A 20,502-nucleotide genomic window follows, 5' to 3' on the forward strand; every position below is an offset into this window, starting at 1 on the left:
GTTCATGAGAACGTTTTTGCCTCGTGCATAAGAGCAGACGATGATGGTTTCTTGCGGGAAGAGGCAGCTGCTGAAATAACCTGTTAAGTGTCTCTGCCGTTGAGAGATTTACGGCTTTTGATGTGCCTTTTCTCCTTTCTTTCCAGTGTTCATTTATACTACCTGTTTCCAAGTCTAGAGGAAGGGGGCTTAGCCACATACCGCACTGCCATCGTTCAGAATCAACATCTTGCTATGCTGGCCAAGGTAACTTAACAAATTTTGTCCCCCGCAGTTTGAATTGGCTTTGAATTGCCAAGATAGATTCATTAAGTGAAGGTGGGCGATCCACACTTGTGTTTTTCTTGGGGCCGCACTGCAATCTCCTTGTAGGCAGAAGAGCTTTTGAAGTTTTATATCTTATTAGAAACAGGACCCAACTGGGCGCGCCTTGGAGTCAAGATATTTTGAGAAGCAGCCTCCAAATGAGGGGCCATAATTTGGGTTGGGGGCAGAAAACGCCGCTTAGTGCTTCTGAGGCCTTGCAATGTACTACAAAGGTCTGTCTGGGTGGTGACCAATATGCTTTAGATGTTTTCTTTTCTTTTCTTTTTAAAGGTACTTAAATTAGGAGTTTAATTAGGAGCTTTCAGTGGGAGATGACTATGCTTCGGAATATACATGGAGCGTTTTCTTTTCAGCACAATTCACTTTATGTATGTCCCCTTTTAAACCCAACTTACGAAAGGGGCATTAACAACTAAATTGTTCCGTCTATGTAACATGGTAGAGAAAGTGGAGCGGGGCAGATAATAATAATAATAATATATAATAATAATAATAATTTATTGTTTATACCCCACCCATCTGGCTGAGTTTCCCCAACCACTCTGGGCGGCTCCCAATCAAGTGTTAAAAACAGTACAGCGTTAAATATTAAAAACTTCCCTGAACAGGGCTGCCTTAAGATGTCTTCTGAATGTCAGGTATTTGTTTATCTCTTTGACATCTGATGGGAGGGCGTTCCACAGGGCAGGCGCCACTACCAAGAAGGCCCTCTGTCTAGTTCCCTGTAGCCTCACTTCTCGCAATGAGGGAACCGTCAGAAGGCCCTCGGTGCTGGATCCCAGTGTCTGGGCTGAACGATGGGGGTGGAGACACTCCTTCAGGTATACAGGACTGAGGCCGTTTATGGCTTTAAAGGTCAGCACCAACACTTTGAATTGTGCTTGGAAACGTACTGGGAGCCAATGCAGATCTCTCAGAACCGGTGTTATGTGGTCCTGGCGGCCACTCCCAGTCATCAGTCTAGCTGCCACATTCTGGATTAATTGCAGTTTCCGGGTCACCTTCAAAGGTAACCCCACGTAGAGCGCGTTGCAGTGGTCCATAGACAATGGAGGGCAAAAAAAGGGGGGGAGCATTTGGCCCAGAATTATGTGTCTGCTTAACACGGGTGGCACTGTGGGTTAAACCACAGAGCCTAGGGCTTGGCAATCAGAAGGTCGGCGGTTTGAATCCCGGTGATGGGGTGAGCTCCTGTTGCTCGGTCCCTGCTCCTGCCAACCTAGCAGCTCGAAAGCACGTCAAAGTGCAAGTATATAAATAGGTACCGCTCCGGCGGGAAGGTAAACGGCGTTTCCGTGCGCTGCTCTGGTTCACCTGAAGCGGCTTAGTCATGCTGGCCACATGACCCGGAAGCTGTACACCGGCTCCCTCGGCCAATAAAGCGAGATGAGCGCTGCACCCCCAGAGTCGGCTACAACTGGACCTGATGGTCAGGGGTCCCTTTACCTTTACCTTTTTATGCCACATATATAGCCGCCCAGAGTGGCTGGGGAAACCCAGCCAGATGGGCGGGATATTATTATTGTTGTTGTTGTTGTTGTTGTTATTTAGAGTCATAGAGCTGCAGAGTTGGAAGGAACCAGTAGGATTGTCTAATCCAATCCCCTGCAATGCTGGAATCTTTTGCCCAACATGGGGCTCGAACCCACAACCTTGAGATTGAGTCTTTCATGCTCTGCCACCTCAGCTATGCCAAAATGGGATGCGTAACTCGGTCTGAGTTAATAGTTTAAAGAGGCTTCTAATAAAAAAAAAAATGGAGAGTGCAGAAAGTGGGAGAAAGACAAAAACAGCCATTGCACATTAAAAGAATGTCAATGTGGTTACAGGTAGGTCCTTGTTTCAAAAAAGGCTACCTGCAACCTGCTTTTATCACAGGCTCATAAAAGTAAACGATGGTTTTAAAGAACATTGCAGTCGTGGCACGTAGGAAGGGAAGACCTGTTCGAAGCAGATCAGGTTGAGAAGGTCAGAACCGTCACAATGGGTTTCGGCAATAGGAAAGTCATCCCTAATGGTGACAATGACTAATATTTCAGGCTTCAGAGGAAGCATACAAAGAGACTTTTCTTACCTATTAGCTGCCACAAGTTGACTCTTTTGCTGGTTTTGCACACTTTAGTTGGTGGCATAATAATTTAGCCAGTGCTTTCTGTCTTTCTTCCATGCTTCTCAATTTTAGATCTTTTTTTCACCTTATGCAATGACGTTGTGTGTCCTCCCCAGCCAGCCAATTCAGATCAGCTTTATCTGGAGTTTAGCAGGGAATTTTTTCCCCATCACCACGTTAGGCAAAGCTCCACTTATCTAAATAAGAGCTCTGCTCCCCAGATAGTTTGAGATGTATGTCCCTATTTTTCTTCATTTATGAATTTAGTTTTGTTTTTTGAAAAATAGAATCCAGACCTCTGTTTGTAACCCTCTCTTTTGTACAGTGGTACCTTGGGTTACAGACGCTTCAGGTTACCGATGCTTCAGGTTACACTCTCTGCTAACCCAGAAATAGTACCCTGGGTTAAGAACTTTGCTTCAGGATAAGAACAGAAATCGTGCTCCAGCAGCGCGGCAGCAGCAGGAGACCCCATTAGCTAAAGTGGTGCTTCAGGTTAAGAACAGTTTCAGGTTAAGAACAGACCTCCGGAACGAATTAAGTGCTTAACCCGAGGTACCACTGTATGCTTAAAAATTGTTCCTCGCCAGCGCTGCTTCTGAGCGCAGCCATAAAGCAGAGCCTGCCTCATATTTAAAACTACTGAAAGATTTACAGGTGTGCTAGATGCTCCCGAAAACATAGCAGTGACTTAGTTACTGCCCCAAGGGCTTCCGATTGATCTTTCAATTTACTTTCCTTTAACCAGTGCCACTTAACGCTCCCAAAGATGCATAGTTCATGGATTCCCCTCCCCTTTATTTCTTGGGGACCGCAAAAGTCCCTGTTCTTCCATTTTAATTTTCCAATTGCTCACACTTTTTTGTTCTTTACCTCAACGATGCCCACCCAAGCTTCACGTCTGGGCCATGATTCTCTGGACGTCTCTCAAGCCATGAATATAAAGCAGGCAGGTTTACGTTTCCTCATGGTCTGGTCATCTCTTTTTATCTTTCCCTTTTGGATTTATACCCCTCCAATTCAGCTAAAAGGGACGTGGGTGGCGCTGTGGGTAAAACCTCAGTGCCTAGGACTTGCTGATCGTAAGGTCGGCGGTTCGAATCCCCACGGCGGGGTGAGCTCCCGTCGTTCGGTCCCAGCTCCTGCCCACCTAGCAGTTCGAAAGCACCCCTAAGTGCAAGTAGATAAATAGGGACCGCTTACTGGCGGGAAGGTAAACGGCGTTTCCGTGTGCTGCACTGGTGCTGGCTCGCCAGCTGCAGCTTCATCACGCTGGCCACCGGCCTCTTAAGCGAGATGAGCGCGCAACCCTAGAGTCGGACGCGACTGGCCCGTACGGGCAGGGGTACCCTTACCCTTACCCCTAATTCAGCTACAAAAAGCTCTCAAGACAGAAGCGTCCCCCAAATTCAGGATTTGTTCTTGTAGTCCGAAGTGGCACACCTTAATGAATTGCTTTTGCAGTCCAGAGAGGAGTCGTCGTCTTCTTCTTCTTCTTCTTCCTCTTCCTCTTCCTCTTCTTCTTCGTTTGCCTCTTGTTTGTTGCTTTAGCCGTGCAGAGAGAAGGCACAAATATCTTCCTGCCTTTTTGTAGGGTTTGTGGGTCCGTCTTTCTGGCTCGTTTGAAGTACTTTCTCAAAGCCACTCAAGATTGATTCAGAATGTGGAAAGGGAAAACCTTGTTTGTGAGTTGGACTTGATAACCCAGCTACCATTCCTAGCAATGGTGGCACAGAAAATAATCCCGTTATTTTGCCACTCTGTGCGTGAAGCTTTGGAGAGGAAGGTCCAATATATTACATGGCCTCTGGATTGGCCTCCCATGGGCTGTGGGATTGGCAGAAATCTTAAATTAAACATGAAACACACATAATTCTGAACACGGATGATTCCCTGAGATCCTTCGCTTCCATCTTTAATTAACTAAATAGGCGAATGTATTTATGCTCCACACAGTGTACAGGTGTTTCAACAAACGTCTCCTTCAGGATTTGTTGCTGTTTTTCAAATCCGGAGGAACGGATGGGGAAATAAAGGAGTGATTGGTCAGTAGAAGTCTCCATGGGTAGAGAACGGATTTTTCTGATGCGCCCCGGAAACAAACTGGGGTTTACACAAATCTCCCTTGTCCCTTATTTTTCAACCTGCCTTGCTTTGAAAACTCCTCAGCGGCTTTCTGCCAAGCAGAATGAACGCATTAAAAGGAGAAGTCTAATAACTCTGGAATGTATTTCCACCCTAGAATTAGCATGCATTACATAACGCCTCTGATTTTAAGACTTGAAGGAGATTAGCAGATGACTTGATGTGAGGACATTCACATGTCGGAAAAGCTAGGTGGAGCTGTGGCGTAAGAAACCAAACGGGGTCTCTTTCTCTCCCCCCCCCTCTCCCTCTCTCTTGTGCTCAGAGGCATATGCTTGAATTTGCTGGGTGTTGTTAGGGCAGAGGGAAATAAAATCATTAGGGACAATTTACAGACGCAATAAGGCGTTGTTTAGATTTTCCCTCTTTTCCTTATTCCTCCATTGTGGTGCATATTCTGTTTCTGATTCTTCAGGAGTTAAAGCAAAACAAAAACCTGCACTCCGGTTTATTATAACTAAGCCTGCTCCTTCCTTCTCCTGTTTAAATGGCTGTTTCCTCTCTTCGCCTCTTTAATAGTCCGGGGCCTTGTGCAGCCACGTCACTGTCTCCCCGCAAACCGTGGTTTGCAAATCTGAATGAGCTTCTCCTCTTTCCTTGCTCCTTTTTCGAGCGAGGTTACTTCTCATTTCCCAGGACCAAACCACGGTGCAATGAGGCCGAAGGAGACACTCTGTTTCCCAACATTCCTCGCACCCACAGTTTGGAATCAGGCCTGGGTCAGTGTTCGAAACTCCCATTGTTCCTGGCGCATTTTGCAACCGGGAATTTCATGAGTGTGAGCGGTTTCTGATCTTTGGGCGCAGTCCTGCACCTGAGATTTCAGATTAAAACCGCAGAGTGGAAGGAAAGGAGGACCTTTTTCTGCCTCCCCACTTCCAGCCACTCTCTGAAGGCTGGAGAAGAGACTGAAGAATATTAGGGGGGTGGGCAGGGGAAGGCCTTAGACCACGTGAAAAAGGAACATAATACAGTGGTGCCCCGCAAGACAAATACCTCACAAGACGGAAAACTCGCTAGACGAAAGGGTTTTCCGTTTTTCAATGTGCTTCGCAGGACAAATTTCCCTATGGGCTTGCTTCGCAAGACGAAAATGTCTTGCGAGTCTTGAGATTTTTTTTCTCTCCCCACCCTCGTCTTGCGAGGCACCACTGTATTTTAGCTGCAGTTCCTTCATTTTCAGCTTTGTATTCTTGCTATTAAAAAAGCGCGCCTGGGCATTCCATGGTTTGCACCTATAACCTCGCTTTAAAGGTGCCCTTTAGCTCCTAGCTTTCTCGGTTTCTGATGCTGGCCCAGGTGTACTGAGGGATTCCAGGGCTCAAAGAACAGAGTCGTGGAGAGAGGAGTTAGTAGCCACAGAGACAACAAAGAGTGGGGTGGGGTGTGGAAAAGATGTTAGACTGTTTCTGTATGCCACAACTGCAGCAAGAATTTTGTTAGCCATAAACTGGAAACAACAAGAAATACCAACAGTGGAGGAATGGCAGATGAAGATGATGGACTTTTTGGAGCTGACTGGAAGAATCCACGAACAGAAAGAGGAGGAGTACCAAGAAGAATGGAAGAAATTTAAGGACTATTTAGCTAAATACTCTAAGATAATATAAGTAGAACTACTTGTAAGTACCAAACTGGCCTAGGAGTTAAATATGTTAAATTGTATAACATTATGGATAGAAGATAGTTTGAAGAGAAAGACAGATGTTAATCGATTAGGTTAATTTTATTTGAAAGTAGTATTGAAAAACTGCTACAATGAGCTATATGGAAACTCAGCTAGGGGGATTCAAGGAAGCCATCTAACAATGATAACAAAATGGATTTTAATAGTGAGGATAAATGTTTGTTTGTTTTTCCTTTTTTATATTGTAATGTTTTCTTTTATGTTTGTTATAAATTTGGAAAATTAATTATTATTTTTTGGGGGGAAAAACAAAAACAAAGAAGGGGGGGGGGAGGACATAGGGCATGCCAAAGAAAGATCATGAGGACAGTCTGAGGTTGCAGATCAGGGAAAGCTGACCTGTATGTTTCCTGATGGTGAGCTGGGCATTTTAGGTCGAAAGAACAGCTCTCGGCCTGCAGAAGACCGAGAAAACCCTGCAGCTCTGCAAAGAATATGACACACGGTTTCACATGACATCCCTATCACTGCAAGCCCTGGCTTCCCCCCAAGGCTGTTTTCTTCATAACCATGGTGTGCAAATCCATTTCATTCCAGGGATGCAGTGCTTTTTGTAAGCAGCCAGTCTGCTCTAAGCCTGGGCGCCTGGACGTGTTTCCTGCTCCTTTTTAATTTTCAATTTATGATTTTCAATTTTATACATTCCGATAGTCATTTTAACATTTCAAAACTCAACTTCCTTCCTCCTCTTCCTGTGGTTTCTTAAATTTATTTTTTTATATTTCCTGCCTATTACAAATTAGCTGAACTGAATCATTTATCCATCTCCTTTAAGTGTGTACACTTTTATTACAATAATCCTGCCAATGTTCTTATCTGTTTATAGTTTGTTTGTAAATATTCAATAGACCATTTTCCTTCCTTGATATAAAAAATGTTGTCTTGATTTTTCCAGGACGTTTCACCATTTCTGCATATTCCATAAGTTTTGGTATCCATTCTTCTTTTGTCGGGACTTCTTCTTTCCGTTTATGGGCAAATAACTTTCTTGCCGCTATAGTCGCATATATGAATAAATTTCTATACAGTTTGGGTAGTTCTGTGGATGCATTTTCTTCAGACTTTTTAAATGGATGTACCTCTTGTTTTTGTTCCGTGACTCAGGTTTGAATTGCTGCGGTAACATTCACTATAAATGGAACTTTACTGAAAAAATACAGGTTTTTTTTAATTAAAAAAGGGGTGATAGTTTAAACTCAATAACAGTTGAATGCACATTCTTTCTAGTGCCAAATCACTATGGAAGCAGTGTGTTGTTTTCTAAATGCGTGACTTGGCACTGAAATAGACCAACATAGATTTCACTGTTCTGAAGTTAAACGTGACCCATCCCAACCGAAATGGCCTGTGAGAGCAAAGCTATAAAAAATAACTTGGGAAAAGATCTTCGCTTTCTTTTCTTTCTCGGATAAGTGAAAGGATTTTGATTTCAAAGCTTTCTAAAGTCTTTCGCAGGCATTCAGTGTTGACAGAGGCCCAGGAAAAAGACTCGTGTCAGCTCAGCTTCAAATATGTGCATGGGTTGTATTTAACTAATCTTCACTCAGACTAGACCGACTGATGTTAATGAACCTGAATCAGTCATGTCCATTAATTTCAGTGGGTTTACACTCAATAGGACTAACATAGTATAGGTAAAGGTAAAGGGACCCCTGACCATTAGGTCCACATGCGGACGACTCTGGAGTTGCGGCGCTCATCTCGCTTTATTGGCCGAGGGAGCCGGCGTACAGCTTCCGGGTCATGTGGCCAGCATGACTAAGCCGCTTCTGGTGAACCAGAGCAGCGCACGGAAACGCCGTTTACCTTCCCACCGGAGTGGTACCTATTTATCTACTTGCACTTTGATGTGCTTTCGAACTGCTAGGTTGGCAGGAGCTGGGACCGAGCAATGGGAGCTCACCCCGTTACGGGAATTCGAACCGCCAACCTTCTGATCAGCAAGCCCTAGGCTCTGTGGTTTAACCCACAGCGCCACCCACAATCTGTGCAGTTCTTACCCATAAAAATTTGTTCTGTGAACTGCACTGAGACCTCTGGGTATAGGGTGGTATGGTAATTCAATAATTAATAATAATAATAATAATAATAATAATAATAATAATAATAATAACATTGGTGGATGTGCAAATAGTGATGTAGATACTGGGCTCTGGGATACTGGATTCTATTGTATGTAACATCCAAAGTATGGGTATTGGGAAGGCCTGGGAACAGGGTGGGTATTCTGGGAGTGTGATTGGGGCAGAATGGTGTGGTCCTGATTCTCTACCCGCGTAGAGAATATCTGGATAGGGTTAACATCAGAACCCAGGAGGCAACTTCAAAATACGTTTATATGAAATACATTTCAACTTCCAATTTCTGTATCCTTTTCTAAAGACCAGCGTTTGAAACTCCCATCGTTCCAGGCCCATTTTGCAACAGGGAATTTCATCAGTGTGAGCGGCTTCTGAGCTCTGGGCGCAGGACTGTGCCTAAGATTTCAGATTAAAACTGCAGAGTGGAAGGAAAGGAGGACCTTTTTCTGCCTCCTCACTTCCAGCTACTCTCCGAAGACAGGAGAAGAGACCCTCTTAAGAATATTAGGGGGGTGGGCAGGGGAAGGACTAGACCATGTGAAAAATGAACATAATATTTTAGGTGCAGTTGGTTCATTTTTAGCTTTGTATTCTTGTTATTAAAGAAGCGCGCCTAGACATTTCGTTGTTGTGCTCTTAACTCCTGTTTAAGGTGCCCTTATCTCCTAACTTTCGTATCTCAGTTTCTAACACTGCTAAAGACATTTTAAAAGGCTGGGCTTCATTTTCATTCCTGAGGATACCATTCTTCAGAGTGTGAGTACAGTGGGATTAATGCAACATTTCCATCAACTATAATTTGGCATCTACTACATTCATCAAAATGTCATGCAAATCATAATAATTATGTGCAAGTAAATTGGCCAGTTAGCTTTGGCTCTCCCGCCCATTGTGTGTTTCCAGTTTGACCTTCAGCACTAAACAAGTTGTCCGAAGATGCCCTAACGTTTACATATCCCTAACAGTGCGTGTTCCATGTATTTCTTCATAGTGGGTTTGGTCTGTAGTTTGGGGCCTCTTTCATCTTACAGAAACTGTCTTGGTCTTTTGTAGAAGCTGGAGCTGGATCGATTTATGCTTTATGCTCACGGGCCAGATCTTTGTCGAGAATCAGATCTGCGTCATGCAATGGCCAACTGCTTTGAAGCGTTGATAGGTGAGATACCTGCGCTGTGGCTTTTGTCATGCTAATTGTGTGTTTTGTCCAGCATTAATTCCCCTTATCTGTATGAATTTCTGCTTTGGAAATAAGTCCGCAAATGGCTCTTCGACGTGGTAGCAAAATGAATATCAGATTCTCGAGACAAACTTTACAGACAGGGTGTCATCTTTGTGCTCTGTTTGTGTGGTTACCAGGACCTGTGACTTGCTTCTCTTGGACTCTGAAGTCCAGTTCAAACAAGCCACAGTGTATGAAGCCAGGAATGAGCATTGAGGCGAAGCGCTTCTCACTTCGTGCAACAGAATCAGATCAGGTCTTATCAGCCTAGTTTGTTGACTGACATTAAGCCAGTTTCCCAGTTTGGACGTAACAGGGCCTTAATACATCCCAGGGATGAATAACAATAATAATATAATACTGTATTTTTCGCCCTATAGGACGCACCGGCCCATAGGGCGCACCTAGTTTTTTTGGGGGGTCCCCTGACCCCAGCCCCCAGAACAGGCTGCTATCCGCAAGCCTTGGGAGCCCGGCAGAAACTCCTGCTGAGCGCGCCCCAGGCTTCGGGATGCAGGCTGCTATCCGCAAGCCTGGGAAGCCCGGCGGGAACTCCCGCCGAGCTCCCAAGGCTTGCGGATAGCTTCCTGAAGCCTGGAGAGCGAGAGGGGTCGGTGCGCACCGACCCCTCTCACTCTCCAGGCCTTAGCGAAAGCCTGCATTCACCCCATAGGACGCACACACATTTCCCCTTCATTTCTGGAGGGGAAAAAGTGCATCCTATAGGGCGAAAAATACGTCAATTTATTATTTATACCCCGCCCATCTTGCTGGGTTTCCCCAGCCGCTGTGGATGTCTCCCAACAGAACACTGGAAGAACGATAAAACATCAAACATTAAAAACTTCCCTAAACAGGGCTGCCTTCAGATGTCTTTTAAAAGTCAGATAGTTGTTTATTTCCTTGACATCTGATGGGAGGGCATCCCACAGGGCAGGCACCACTACCAAGAAGGCCCTCTGCCTGGTTCCCTGTAACCTCACTTCTAGCAGGGAGGAAACCGCTAGAAGGCCCTCGGAGCTGGACCTCGGTGTCAGGGCTGAACGATGGGGGTGGAGATGCTCCTTCAGGTATACTGGGCCTTTGTGGCACACTTTTTCAGTGGATGATCCACTGTCCCTCATACCTTGTGGGGGGCTGGGCTATATTTTTTGGGGGGAAAGCCCCACAAATAACCCAGAGATGGCATTTTAAATAAAAGGGCACATTCTACTCATGTAAAAACACTCTGATTCCCGGACCGTCCGTGGGCCGGATGTAGAAGGTGATTGGGCAGATCCGGCCCCCAGGCCTTAGTTTGCCTACCCATGGTTTAGGGCTTTAAAGGTCAGCACCAACACTTTGAATTGTGCTCAGAAATGTACTGGGAGCCAATGTAGGTCTTTCAGGACTGGTGTTATATGGTCTTGGAAACGTTGAAGTCAGTGCCCGTCTTGGAAAAGAGAAGGGAGGAGATGAAGGCGGAGCAATCAGCCGTGGTGCTCATTCCCAGCTACATAAATTGTGGTTTATGAAGCCAGGAAAGAAAGTCCAACCTGAGACAGAATATGGACCAATATGACTGTGGTGTGGTCTATCAAGTCAGTTCTCCGGTTCCTACTGTGAGGAATTGCATCTGACTTCTGTCATAAGTACAAATACCAGGTCATCAAAACATTTATGAGGTAAACTGAACGAAATGAAGCTAAATTATGCTGGTGGAATTTAAGGTTACAAGCCCAATACATGTTTATTTGGATTGGGGCTCTGCTGACCTCTGTTTAAGCTCTCGTTATTCTGAGTAGCAGTTATGGAATGGTTTCCAAACTGGTTTTAAAGCAAAGTGCTGTTCGGTATAAGGAATTAAGTAGGCCTTGTCTGCCGGCTTGCAGTCTCTTGGACATGATAGAAGGAAGAACATAATAGGAAGGGAAACTGTGACAGGGGAGGGGATTAACTAATGGATAAAGACCAGAGGTTAGCACGCCTGACTCAAAAAGCTATTTAAAAAATGACATCTGATGGAGATGTTCTAGCAACAAGAGGGATGGCGTTGCAACGATCTGGAATAACGAGAAAAACAGTGTAGGTGAGGAGAAACTGCTGAGATTTTGGGTTTGATGAGGAGGGACGCGGGTGGCGCTGTGGGTAAAACCTCAGCGCCTAGGACTTGCCGATCGTCAGGTCGGCAGTTCGAATCCCCGCGGCGGGGTGCGCTCCCGTTGCTCGGTCCCAGCGCCTGCCAACCTAGCAGTTCGAAAGCACCCCTGGGTGCAAATAGATAAATAGGGACCGCTTACTAGCGGGAAGGTAAACGGCGTTTCCGTGTGCTGCGCTGGCTCGCCAGATGCAGCTTGTCACGCTGGCCACGTGACCCGGAAGTGTCTGCGGACAGCGCTGGCCCCTGGCCTCTTAAGTGAGATGGGCGCACAACCCTAGAGTCAGACACGACTGGCCCGTACAGGCAGGGGTACCTTTACCTTTAATGGGCCTTTAGAACATAAAGAACAAGGAAGAGTATAGAGGAACGAGAAGCAGGAAGATGAGACGTAGCCGTAGCATGGAAACGTCCACGTAAATAAGTTTAAATTGGCTTCCATTTCCCTATAGGCCTTAGGCTAGACCAGGAAGGTGATGAAAACCCTTGGTAAAAAGCAAAGGAGCTGCAGGATGTAAAATAAATGAGAGTGGCCAAAGTTATGAGAAAGGATGACCAAGTGTTTTCCGGTAAGAGAAGTAAGGAAGGTATTTGCAGTAGCAATGGAAATAAAGGAATGCTGGGAGATGCTTAAATGTTGGGTCCAGCGAGAATTAGCTCTAGCAAAAAGACAAGGAAGATCAGTCGAAAAGAAGCCTCCAGTGCATACTTCTTCAGGAGAAATAGAGACAGAACCAATAAAAGGGAAAGATGAGAGCCAGAACTCAAAGGATAAATCAAAAATTCAGTTTTAAATGAATTCAGTTTCAGAAAAGGAGCAGGCATCGTTCATTAAGAAACAGCTGAAAGGCAGGCAGAGATCTTAAACTGGGAAAGAGTGGAAAAATACAGTTGTAGGCTACCGGCTTGAAAAAGGAGCAGTAAAGGAACGAGTAAGGGAGTCCGACAGAAGTAAGGTAAATACATAGCTGGGAGTTAAGGACAAAATCTTCTGGAACGCCAGCAAAAAGAAAGAAAGAAAGAAAGAAAGAAAGAAAGAAAGAAAGAAAGAAGGAAATAAAACTTTCAGTGGGGAGTGATAGCCATCTTCAAATACAGTGGTACCTTGTGTTACAGATGCTTAAGGTTACAGACACTTCAGGTTACAGACTCTGCTAACCCAGAAATAGTGCTTCAGGTTAAGAACTTTGCTTCAGGATGAGAACAGAAATCGTGCTCTGGCGGCGCAGCGGGAGGCCCCATTAGCTAAAGTGGTGCTTCAGGTTAAGAACAGTTTCAGGTTAAGAACGGACCTCCGAAACAAATTAAGCACTTAACCCGAGGTATCACTGTATCTAAAGGGCTGTCACGTGGAGGATGGAGCAAGTTTGTTTTCGCCTTCTCCGGAGGGTAGGACTCGCACCAATGGCTTCAAGTTGCAAGAAGGGAGATTCGGACTAAACATCAGGAAGAACTTTCTGATGGCAAGTGTTCAACAGTGGAACAGACTCCTGCGAGAGAGAGAGAGATGGTGGACTTCCCTTCCTTGGAGTTTTTAAAGTAGGGGTGGGGTAGTGTCTGTCATGTATGATCTAGTTGAGATTCCTCCACTGCAGCGGGTTGGGCTAGATGACCTACGGGGTCCCTTCCAATTCCACAATTCTGTAATTCAGCGAGAATCAAAGGTATTGAAGATAAGAGAAAGAGAGTCGGCAGCAGACGAGGAAAAAGAAGCAGGGCATCTAAGTGGAGATTGATAGGGAGAAAGCCGAATTGTGCCATTTTAAAAACAAACAAACAAAAGTAGAAGTATAGAAGAAACAGACAAATGGGAGGGGAGAAATAAAAACCCTATCATATCCGCTGCTGAAAACCAATTGGTTAAGCCGAGTGGGGAAATGAAGAAGGAACTGCATGAAGGAACCACAGGAGTAGCATCATCTAATGGGGAAATCCATGTTTCAATAAGAGCAAAACAAGAAAAACGATCAGAGATAGCAAAATCATTAAGTACGACAGCTTTATTAACTGCGGGGCGACGGTTTAATAAAGTGCAAGGAAGGAAAGACTGCCACACAAAGAGGGGGAGGGAGATTAGCATTGCAGCGTTGTCGAGAAATGGGAGGACCCTGGTCACCAACAAAGGAAAGGAGAAACAGAATGGATCAATTACAGTGGTGCCCTGCAAGACGAATGCCTCGCAAGACGGAAAACCCGCTAGACGAAAGGGTTTTCCGTTTTTCGATGCGCTTCGCAGGACGAATTTCCCTATGGGCTTGCTTCGCAAGACGAAAATGTCTTGCGAGTCTTGAGATTTTTTTTCGCTCCCCACCCCCTTTTTCTAAGCCGCTAAACCGCTAATAGCCTTTTAGCAGCTAATCCGCTAATCCCTTAAGCCTTTAATAGCCGCTAATAGCCGCTAAACGGCTAATAGCGCTAATCCGCTAAGCCCCTAATAGGGTTGCTTCGCAAGACGAAAAAACCGCTAGACGAAGAGACTCGCGGAACGAATTAATTTCGTCTTGCGAGGCACCACTGTACTCCTAAAATAGTGAAAAGGGGGGGGGGGACACCCTGGGATTCCAAAGCAGTCAGAATAATGAAGGGGGTGGGGGTGGAAAAATGCTAATTGATAAATGTCGAATGCTAATTTATATATATAGTTTTATTTCTTTATTAACGTTCTTATGTTACATCGGTAGACATTATCATATTACATCGCAAGGCTTATTATAATATAATTTTTAGCATGTATACAAAGTTTATATGCAAAGTTTATATACCTAAAGAAAAGAAACAAGGACAAAAAACTATTCCAAAATCATTTATGTACCAACACTTTGGACTTTCTGTCTATCCCGTTGTATATTCTTTTTTTACAAATGAATGTACTCTTATTATTGTCTATTTCGAATTCCAATTGATAAATGATACTTTGACTTGCTGCCTTCCTAAAGGGGCTTGTTGTGTCTGATGATGACAACTATGATGGTGTTCTCCAAGGAGGTGTCCGATTTTTAAATTTCATATTATATTTATTCATTTAATTTATATACCGCCCTATACCCGGAGGTCTCAGGGCGGTTCACAGAATAAAATCAAGATGTAAAACTGCAAAATGCGTACAGTGGTACCTCGGGTTAAGTACTTAATTCATTCCGGAGGTCGGTTCTTAACCTGAAACTGTTCTTAACCTGAAGCACCACTTTAGCCAATGGGGCCTCCCGCTGCTGCCGCGCCGCCAGAGCACGATTTCTGTTCTCATTCTGAAGCAAAGTTCTTAACCTGAAGCACTATTTCTGGGTTAGCGGAGTCTGTAACCTGAAGCGTATGTAACCTGAAGTGTATGTAACCTGAGGTACCACTGTAATCACAATAAAAACAACAACCCGATAGCCCTCCCCCCTCAAAAAAGCCACATAGGATGTCAACCAAATCAACCAAAGGCCTGGTTGAAGAGGAATGTTTTTGCCTGGTGCTAAAGGTGTATAATGAAGGCGCCAGGCAAACCTTTCTGGGGAGAGCATTCCACAGGCGGTGAGCCACTGCAGAGAAGGCCCTGTCTCGTGTTGCCACCCTCTTCTGGACCTCTCAAGGAGGAGGCACATGAAGAAGGGCCTCAGAAGATGATCTCAGGGTCTGGGTAGGTTCCCATCAGCCCCAACCAAGGTAGCCCAATGGTCAGATATGAGAGTTGTAGCCCAATGACGTCCAGAAGGCTCCCTGTCAGCTACCCCCGCGCCTGCTGCTGTACCCCCACTCTGTCTTGGAAGAGGCTGTCCCCATCACACCTTGCCCTTGCAAGTAATAATGGCAGCGGCAGCTGGATCCATTCAGTCCTCTTCTTCTGGTCTTGGCCTCCTAGTTTGATGCTCTATGGACCTCTCGTTAGTCTAAATCTATCTATCTATCTATCTATCATCTATCTATCTATCTATCTATCTATCTATCTATCTATCATCTATCTATCTTTATTACGGTCCAGAGACCCAACAAATAGTTACAAAGCAATGCACAATTCAGACAGCCTACCTCCAGGTTAAACAAGCAGACTTAAAGATAGGGATCATTGGTTCTTGCAACCACCGATAAAAACTTTGCTGCTGCTAATGTTCTAGCGTTTGTCCGTACTTCCAATAGGAACCCGACAGAGTGAGCCTCTGATTTTCCCGGGAAAGGTACCAGCAAGGGTAATATCAGTTGAAATCCCTTTGTTCCTCAAGGGGACGGGTAGTCATCAGGGAGACGAGATAGAGGGAATTGGAGGAAAAGGGAGGCGAGGAGAAAGAGGGGTGGAAAAGAAAAGAAAACTCGCAAGCGATGGGCTGACGCAGAACAGAACCGCCTGAATCTCATCCTTATGCATTTTGCCTTGCCTTGGAAAATAGATTCTAGCTCTTTGGGTTCTGCCTTGGGCTATATTGCGTTTCGTCAGATCAAGATAAGGGGGTTGTGGGTGGGGGAAGCTGTGCTTTCCAACTCTGCTTCGCTTCTTACACACGCTTTGATGTTCAGCGTTAAAAAAAATAAACGGGATGGGGGGGAGAGGGGTTTGATTCCAGCACTTTTGGAACAAGGAAGGGCCCGGCTGTCTCTCCTAGGAGCTAGCTGCCATTTATTTGGCAAAGGGAAGCCAGGGCATTGTGTGTGTGTGTGTGGTTTTTTAATTTTAATTTTGGTCGTCTGTATGCATCATGAGCCTAGAACTTGCCGATCAGAAGGTCAGCGGTTCGAATCCCCGTGACGGGGTGAGCTCCTGTTGCTCAGTCCCAGCTCCAGCCCACCTAGCAGTTTGAAAGCACGTCAAAGTGCAAGTAGATAAATAGGTACCGCTCCGGAGGGAAGGTAAACGGCGTTTCTGTGGTTTGCCAGAAGCGGCTTAGTCATGCTGGCCACATGACCCGGAAGCTGTACGCTGGCTTCCTCGGCCAATAAAGCGAGATGAGCGCTGCACCCCCAGAGTCGGCCACGACTGGACCTAATGGTCAGGGGTCCCTTTACCTTTACCTATGCATCATGCTACGTGGGGCTGTGGTGGAGCGTCAGCCCCAAGCATAGCAAAGGAAAGCTTGGGTTTCGTTTGGCATTTGTAGGGGTCGTCGCAAAGCAGCAGACTTTCACAAACCAGGACTGAATAATAAGGAAGTGCCACTCAAGTACAGTGGTACCTCGGGTTACAGACGCTTCAGGTTACATACACTTCAGGTTACAGACTCCGCTAACCCAGAAATAGTACCTCAGGTTAACAACTTTGCTTCAGGATGAGAAAAGAAATCGCGTGGCAGCAGCGGGAGGCCCCATTAGCTAAAGTGGTGCTTCAGGTTAAGAACAGTTTCAGATTAAGAATGGACCTCTGGAACGAATTAAGTACTTAACCTGAGGTACCACTGTACGTTCTTATGTGTGTGTCTGGGTCTAAATCCCTTTGTTCCTTAAGGGGGATGGTTAGTTAGCAGGGAGGTGAGATAGAGGGAACAGCGGATAGGGATGAGATAGAGAGGATCGGCTAAAAATGGTTAGTCTTTGGTTATTTTTCAAGCTGTTTAAATATTCCCTTTGCAGCAGGTATGAAGAACCTTTTTTTCTTTTTCTTTTGAGGGGTAATCCATTGGGGGTAATTCTGTCAGGGTTTGTCTGATGACTGTAGACAAGGCTCAAGCCAGCAGTGGATCCTGCCACAGAGAAAGAAAAAAAAAATACCTCTGGGTATAGGGCGGTATATAAATTCAAGAAATAATAATTATAATCTCATTCTGTCCTCCTGCTCTCACCAGAACATCTAGGCATTTTCTTTCCTCCTGGCTCAGGCTCACAGCTTGCGTTACCGGCAGTCTCTTGAATGTTAATGCGCATCTTACGGCAAATTTTGTCACGCAGGGGCGGTTTACTTGGAGGGCAGTCTGGAGGAAGCCAAGCAGCTCTTTGGACGCTTGCTATTTAACGGCAAGGTATGACTTTATCCATAGCCTCGTTGCGCCTTCCGACACGTCTCTTGCTTACAGAATCAATTTGAGTTATGCTGTGGTTCATTAAAGGGAGTGTTTCAAAGGAAAGGCTTCCTGCTTTTCAGAATGTTCTGGCTTTATATAGCAGCAGCATTTATTTTTTTATTGCCATTAAGTGTGCTCTGCTGCAAAACAGGGATGCACAGGGTGGTTTTCAGAAGCAGCGCAGCGAGTGTTTATCCCTTCTCCCCCCCCCCCCCCATGCGCTGCTTTTATTTTATAATCCCTCTTTCCCCCGCTTGCCGCAGCAAACACCCATTCAGTCATTCGTTCAATTGGTTAGAGCAGGGTTTCCTGAACTCGGGTCTCCAGCTGCTGTCGGACTACAATTCCCATTATCCTTAGCTCCCATGGATGGTGGGAGTTGTAGTCCCAAAACAGCCGGGAAGCCAAGTTTGGAAAACCCTGAAGAGTATTTAAATGCCACCCTGTAATGGAGTTGGGACGCGGGTGGCGCTGTGGGTTAAACCACAGAGCCTAAGACTTGCCGATCAGAAGGTCGGCGGTTCGAATCCCCGCAACGGGTGAGCTCCCGTTGTTCAGTCCCTGCTCCTGCCAACCTAGCAGTTTGAAAGCATGTCAAAGTGCAAGTAGATAAATAGGTACTGCTCCGGTGGGAAGGTAAACGGCGTTTCTGTGCGCTGCTCTGGTTCGCCAGAAGCAGCTTAGTCATGCTGGCCACATGACCCGGAAGCTGTACGCTGACTCCCTTGGCCAATAAAGCAAGATGAGCGCTGCAACCCCAGAGTTGGCCACGACTGGACCTAATGGTCAGGGGTCCCTTTACCTTTACTTATAATGGAGTTATCACCCGGGGGGGGGGGATCAGAACCAGAAATAAAGCTATTTAATATTCAGCGACAATAAAAAGCAACATAAATACAGCATAGGAACCCGTGTTGCAGAGGCTAAAAACAGGCTAAAGGGCTTGGGAGAATAAAAAGGCCTTTGTGTGGCACCCAGTGACACCAAGGCAGGCACAAGGTGAGCGTCTCTGGGGAAGACATTCCACAGCTGGGGAGCCAACACTGAAAAAGGCCCTGCCCTCCCCTAACTCAGTGGGAATGCTCAGAGAAAGGGTTCCAGAGAAGATCTAAAATTCCAAACAGATCTATTCTGGTCCCAAACTGTGAAGGACCTTAAAGGTCATTTGGAGTAGAAAGTGTCTAGGATTGGGGGAAGTGGAGCAGGTGACAGTGATTGTAAGTGAAAAGCAAAAGGCATGGAGAAGGATATGGATCAGCTGAGGCAAGACCCTTCAGGTAGCCAGCCTTCCTGAGCTTCCTCAACACATGCATACAGTTCTTCTCCTTTACCCCAGTGGTGTAGCATGGGTTGCCAGAGCCCAGGGGATCGGAGGGAGGTAAATGGACAGAGCACGCATGCGCCACCCAAGAGATTGCAGGCACGGATATAAGAAAAGAAGAGTTGTTCAGTTGCCTGGAGAGGACACTTTCTGGTTCACATGCAGAAGATGTTTCCAGCAGATCCCAGTGTTGGAAGCACACAGCTGTATTGAGGCAGCACCGGGTGTTGAAATTTGGTGCCCCCTAACAATGTTGTTCTCAAAATTTGTGTTCTCGAAGCTACTAACATGAGTTTGACCAAACTGTGGGAGGCAGTGGAAGACAGGAGTGCCTGGAGTGCTCTGGTCCATGGGGTCACGAAGAGTCGGACACGACTAAACAACTAAAAAAAATTCACCACTGCTCTATCCTGGCTCTGATCCTGCCAGGGCTCACAGCTTCTGCTGTTCACTGACTCAGCTGCCTGCATCCCAGCCCTGAAACATAAGTGTTAAGATGTAATTGGTTTTGTGCATGCATCTGCCTTCGAGTATAATAGAATCCTACTGTATTATGTGGTCGCATTCTTTGGGTTTGTGTTGAGGGTTCCCCTCCCTTTCAGATGTAAGATGTCCCTTTCAGGCTGGGGTTCTTATCCTCTTATCCTTTTTACTAAACTTTTAAGCAAAAAAAAAAAAAAGGGGGGGGGAGAAGGTAACCTGTTACACAGTTCAAGAATTGTGTGTGTGTTCGTTTTCTCCTTCCACCTAATGGATATGCACTAAATGGATGCGCTACAGGCAGTTTAAGCAGAGAGTGCCCGCTTTCAAAAAAAAATTAGCTTGCTGGCACTATTGAAATCGCAAAAAAAAAAGCAGAGTCAGCATCTGAGCCCATTTCAGTACTTTGCAGAATGACATTTTATTTAGCAATGTGGAATTTGTTAAACGGCTCCCGTGAGCTTTAAAAGCGTCTCTTGGTGTTTGCAGGACCTGCGGGAAGTATGGCTTAATTATCCACTGCACCCTCTCCAAGTAAGTATCTCCCTTTTCCGTAAGGAATTTCAGAGTGCTTTTCTTCTTCGTCTTTCTCTCCCCCCCCCCCCCCGTTCCCAAGGATGCCTTTTTAGCTGTATTCAGCTGCGCTGACATCTCTGAACGGCTAGCAGGCGCATGGCCTTTGTGAATTTCTTTTGTGGCTAATAACTGTCGAGAGCTCGGGCTCAAGGGGGGGGGGCAGGGACTTCAGAGTGCCTCAGGCAACAGGCAGGCAGTAATTTGGCAGGTGGGTGGCAGACACAGGACAGGTGAGCGGCAGATTTATAGTCTAGTGGCAAAAGGGGGGGAAATAACCAGACCGTCTTCCTTGCTAGAAAATCTCCCCAAGTGGAAAAGTACAACAAAAATGGGAGCTTTGTAGCATACATCATCAGGACCGTTCTGGGCTGTGGAGTGACTCACCCAGGTGAACCTGGGATCCAGTACTTTCCCTGGACAGCAGCCCTAGTAGTGAATGATCCGCAGGGA

At 45.8% G+C, this 20,502-nt stretch overlaps 1 protein-coding gene across 2 annotated transcripts in view; it reads left to right on the top strand.

The window, feature by feature from the left end:
- The window catches only part of DROSHA (drosha ribonuclease III), an 84,694-nt gene that overhangs the window by 41,445 nt on the left and 22,747 nt on the right, over positions 1–20,502 (top strand). For both annotated transcript variants that reach the window (XM_083449294.1, XM_083449295.1), the window contains exons 21-24: positions 147–246; positions 9,404–9,506; positions 17,563–17,633; positions 19,966–20,010. In XM_083449294.1, the coding sequence (XP_083305420.1) occupies positions 147–246; positions 9,404–9,506; positions 17,563–17,633; positions 19,966–20,010 (319 nt within the window). The remainder of the gene's footprint in view (positions 1–146; positions 247–9,403; positions 9,507–17,562; positions 17,634–19,965; positions 20,011–20,502) is intronic.

Source organism: Podarcis tiliguerta (assembly GCF_965153285.1).
Source record: "Podarcis tiliguerta genome assembly, chromosome: 7".
In the NCBI taxonomy this organism is placed as follows: domain Eukaryota; kingdom Metazoa; phylum Chordata; class Lepidosauria; order Squamata; family Lacertidae; genus Podarcis; species Podarcis tiliguerta.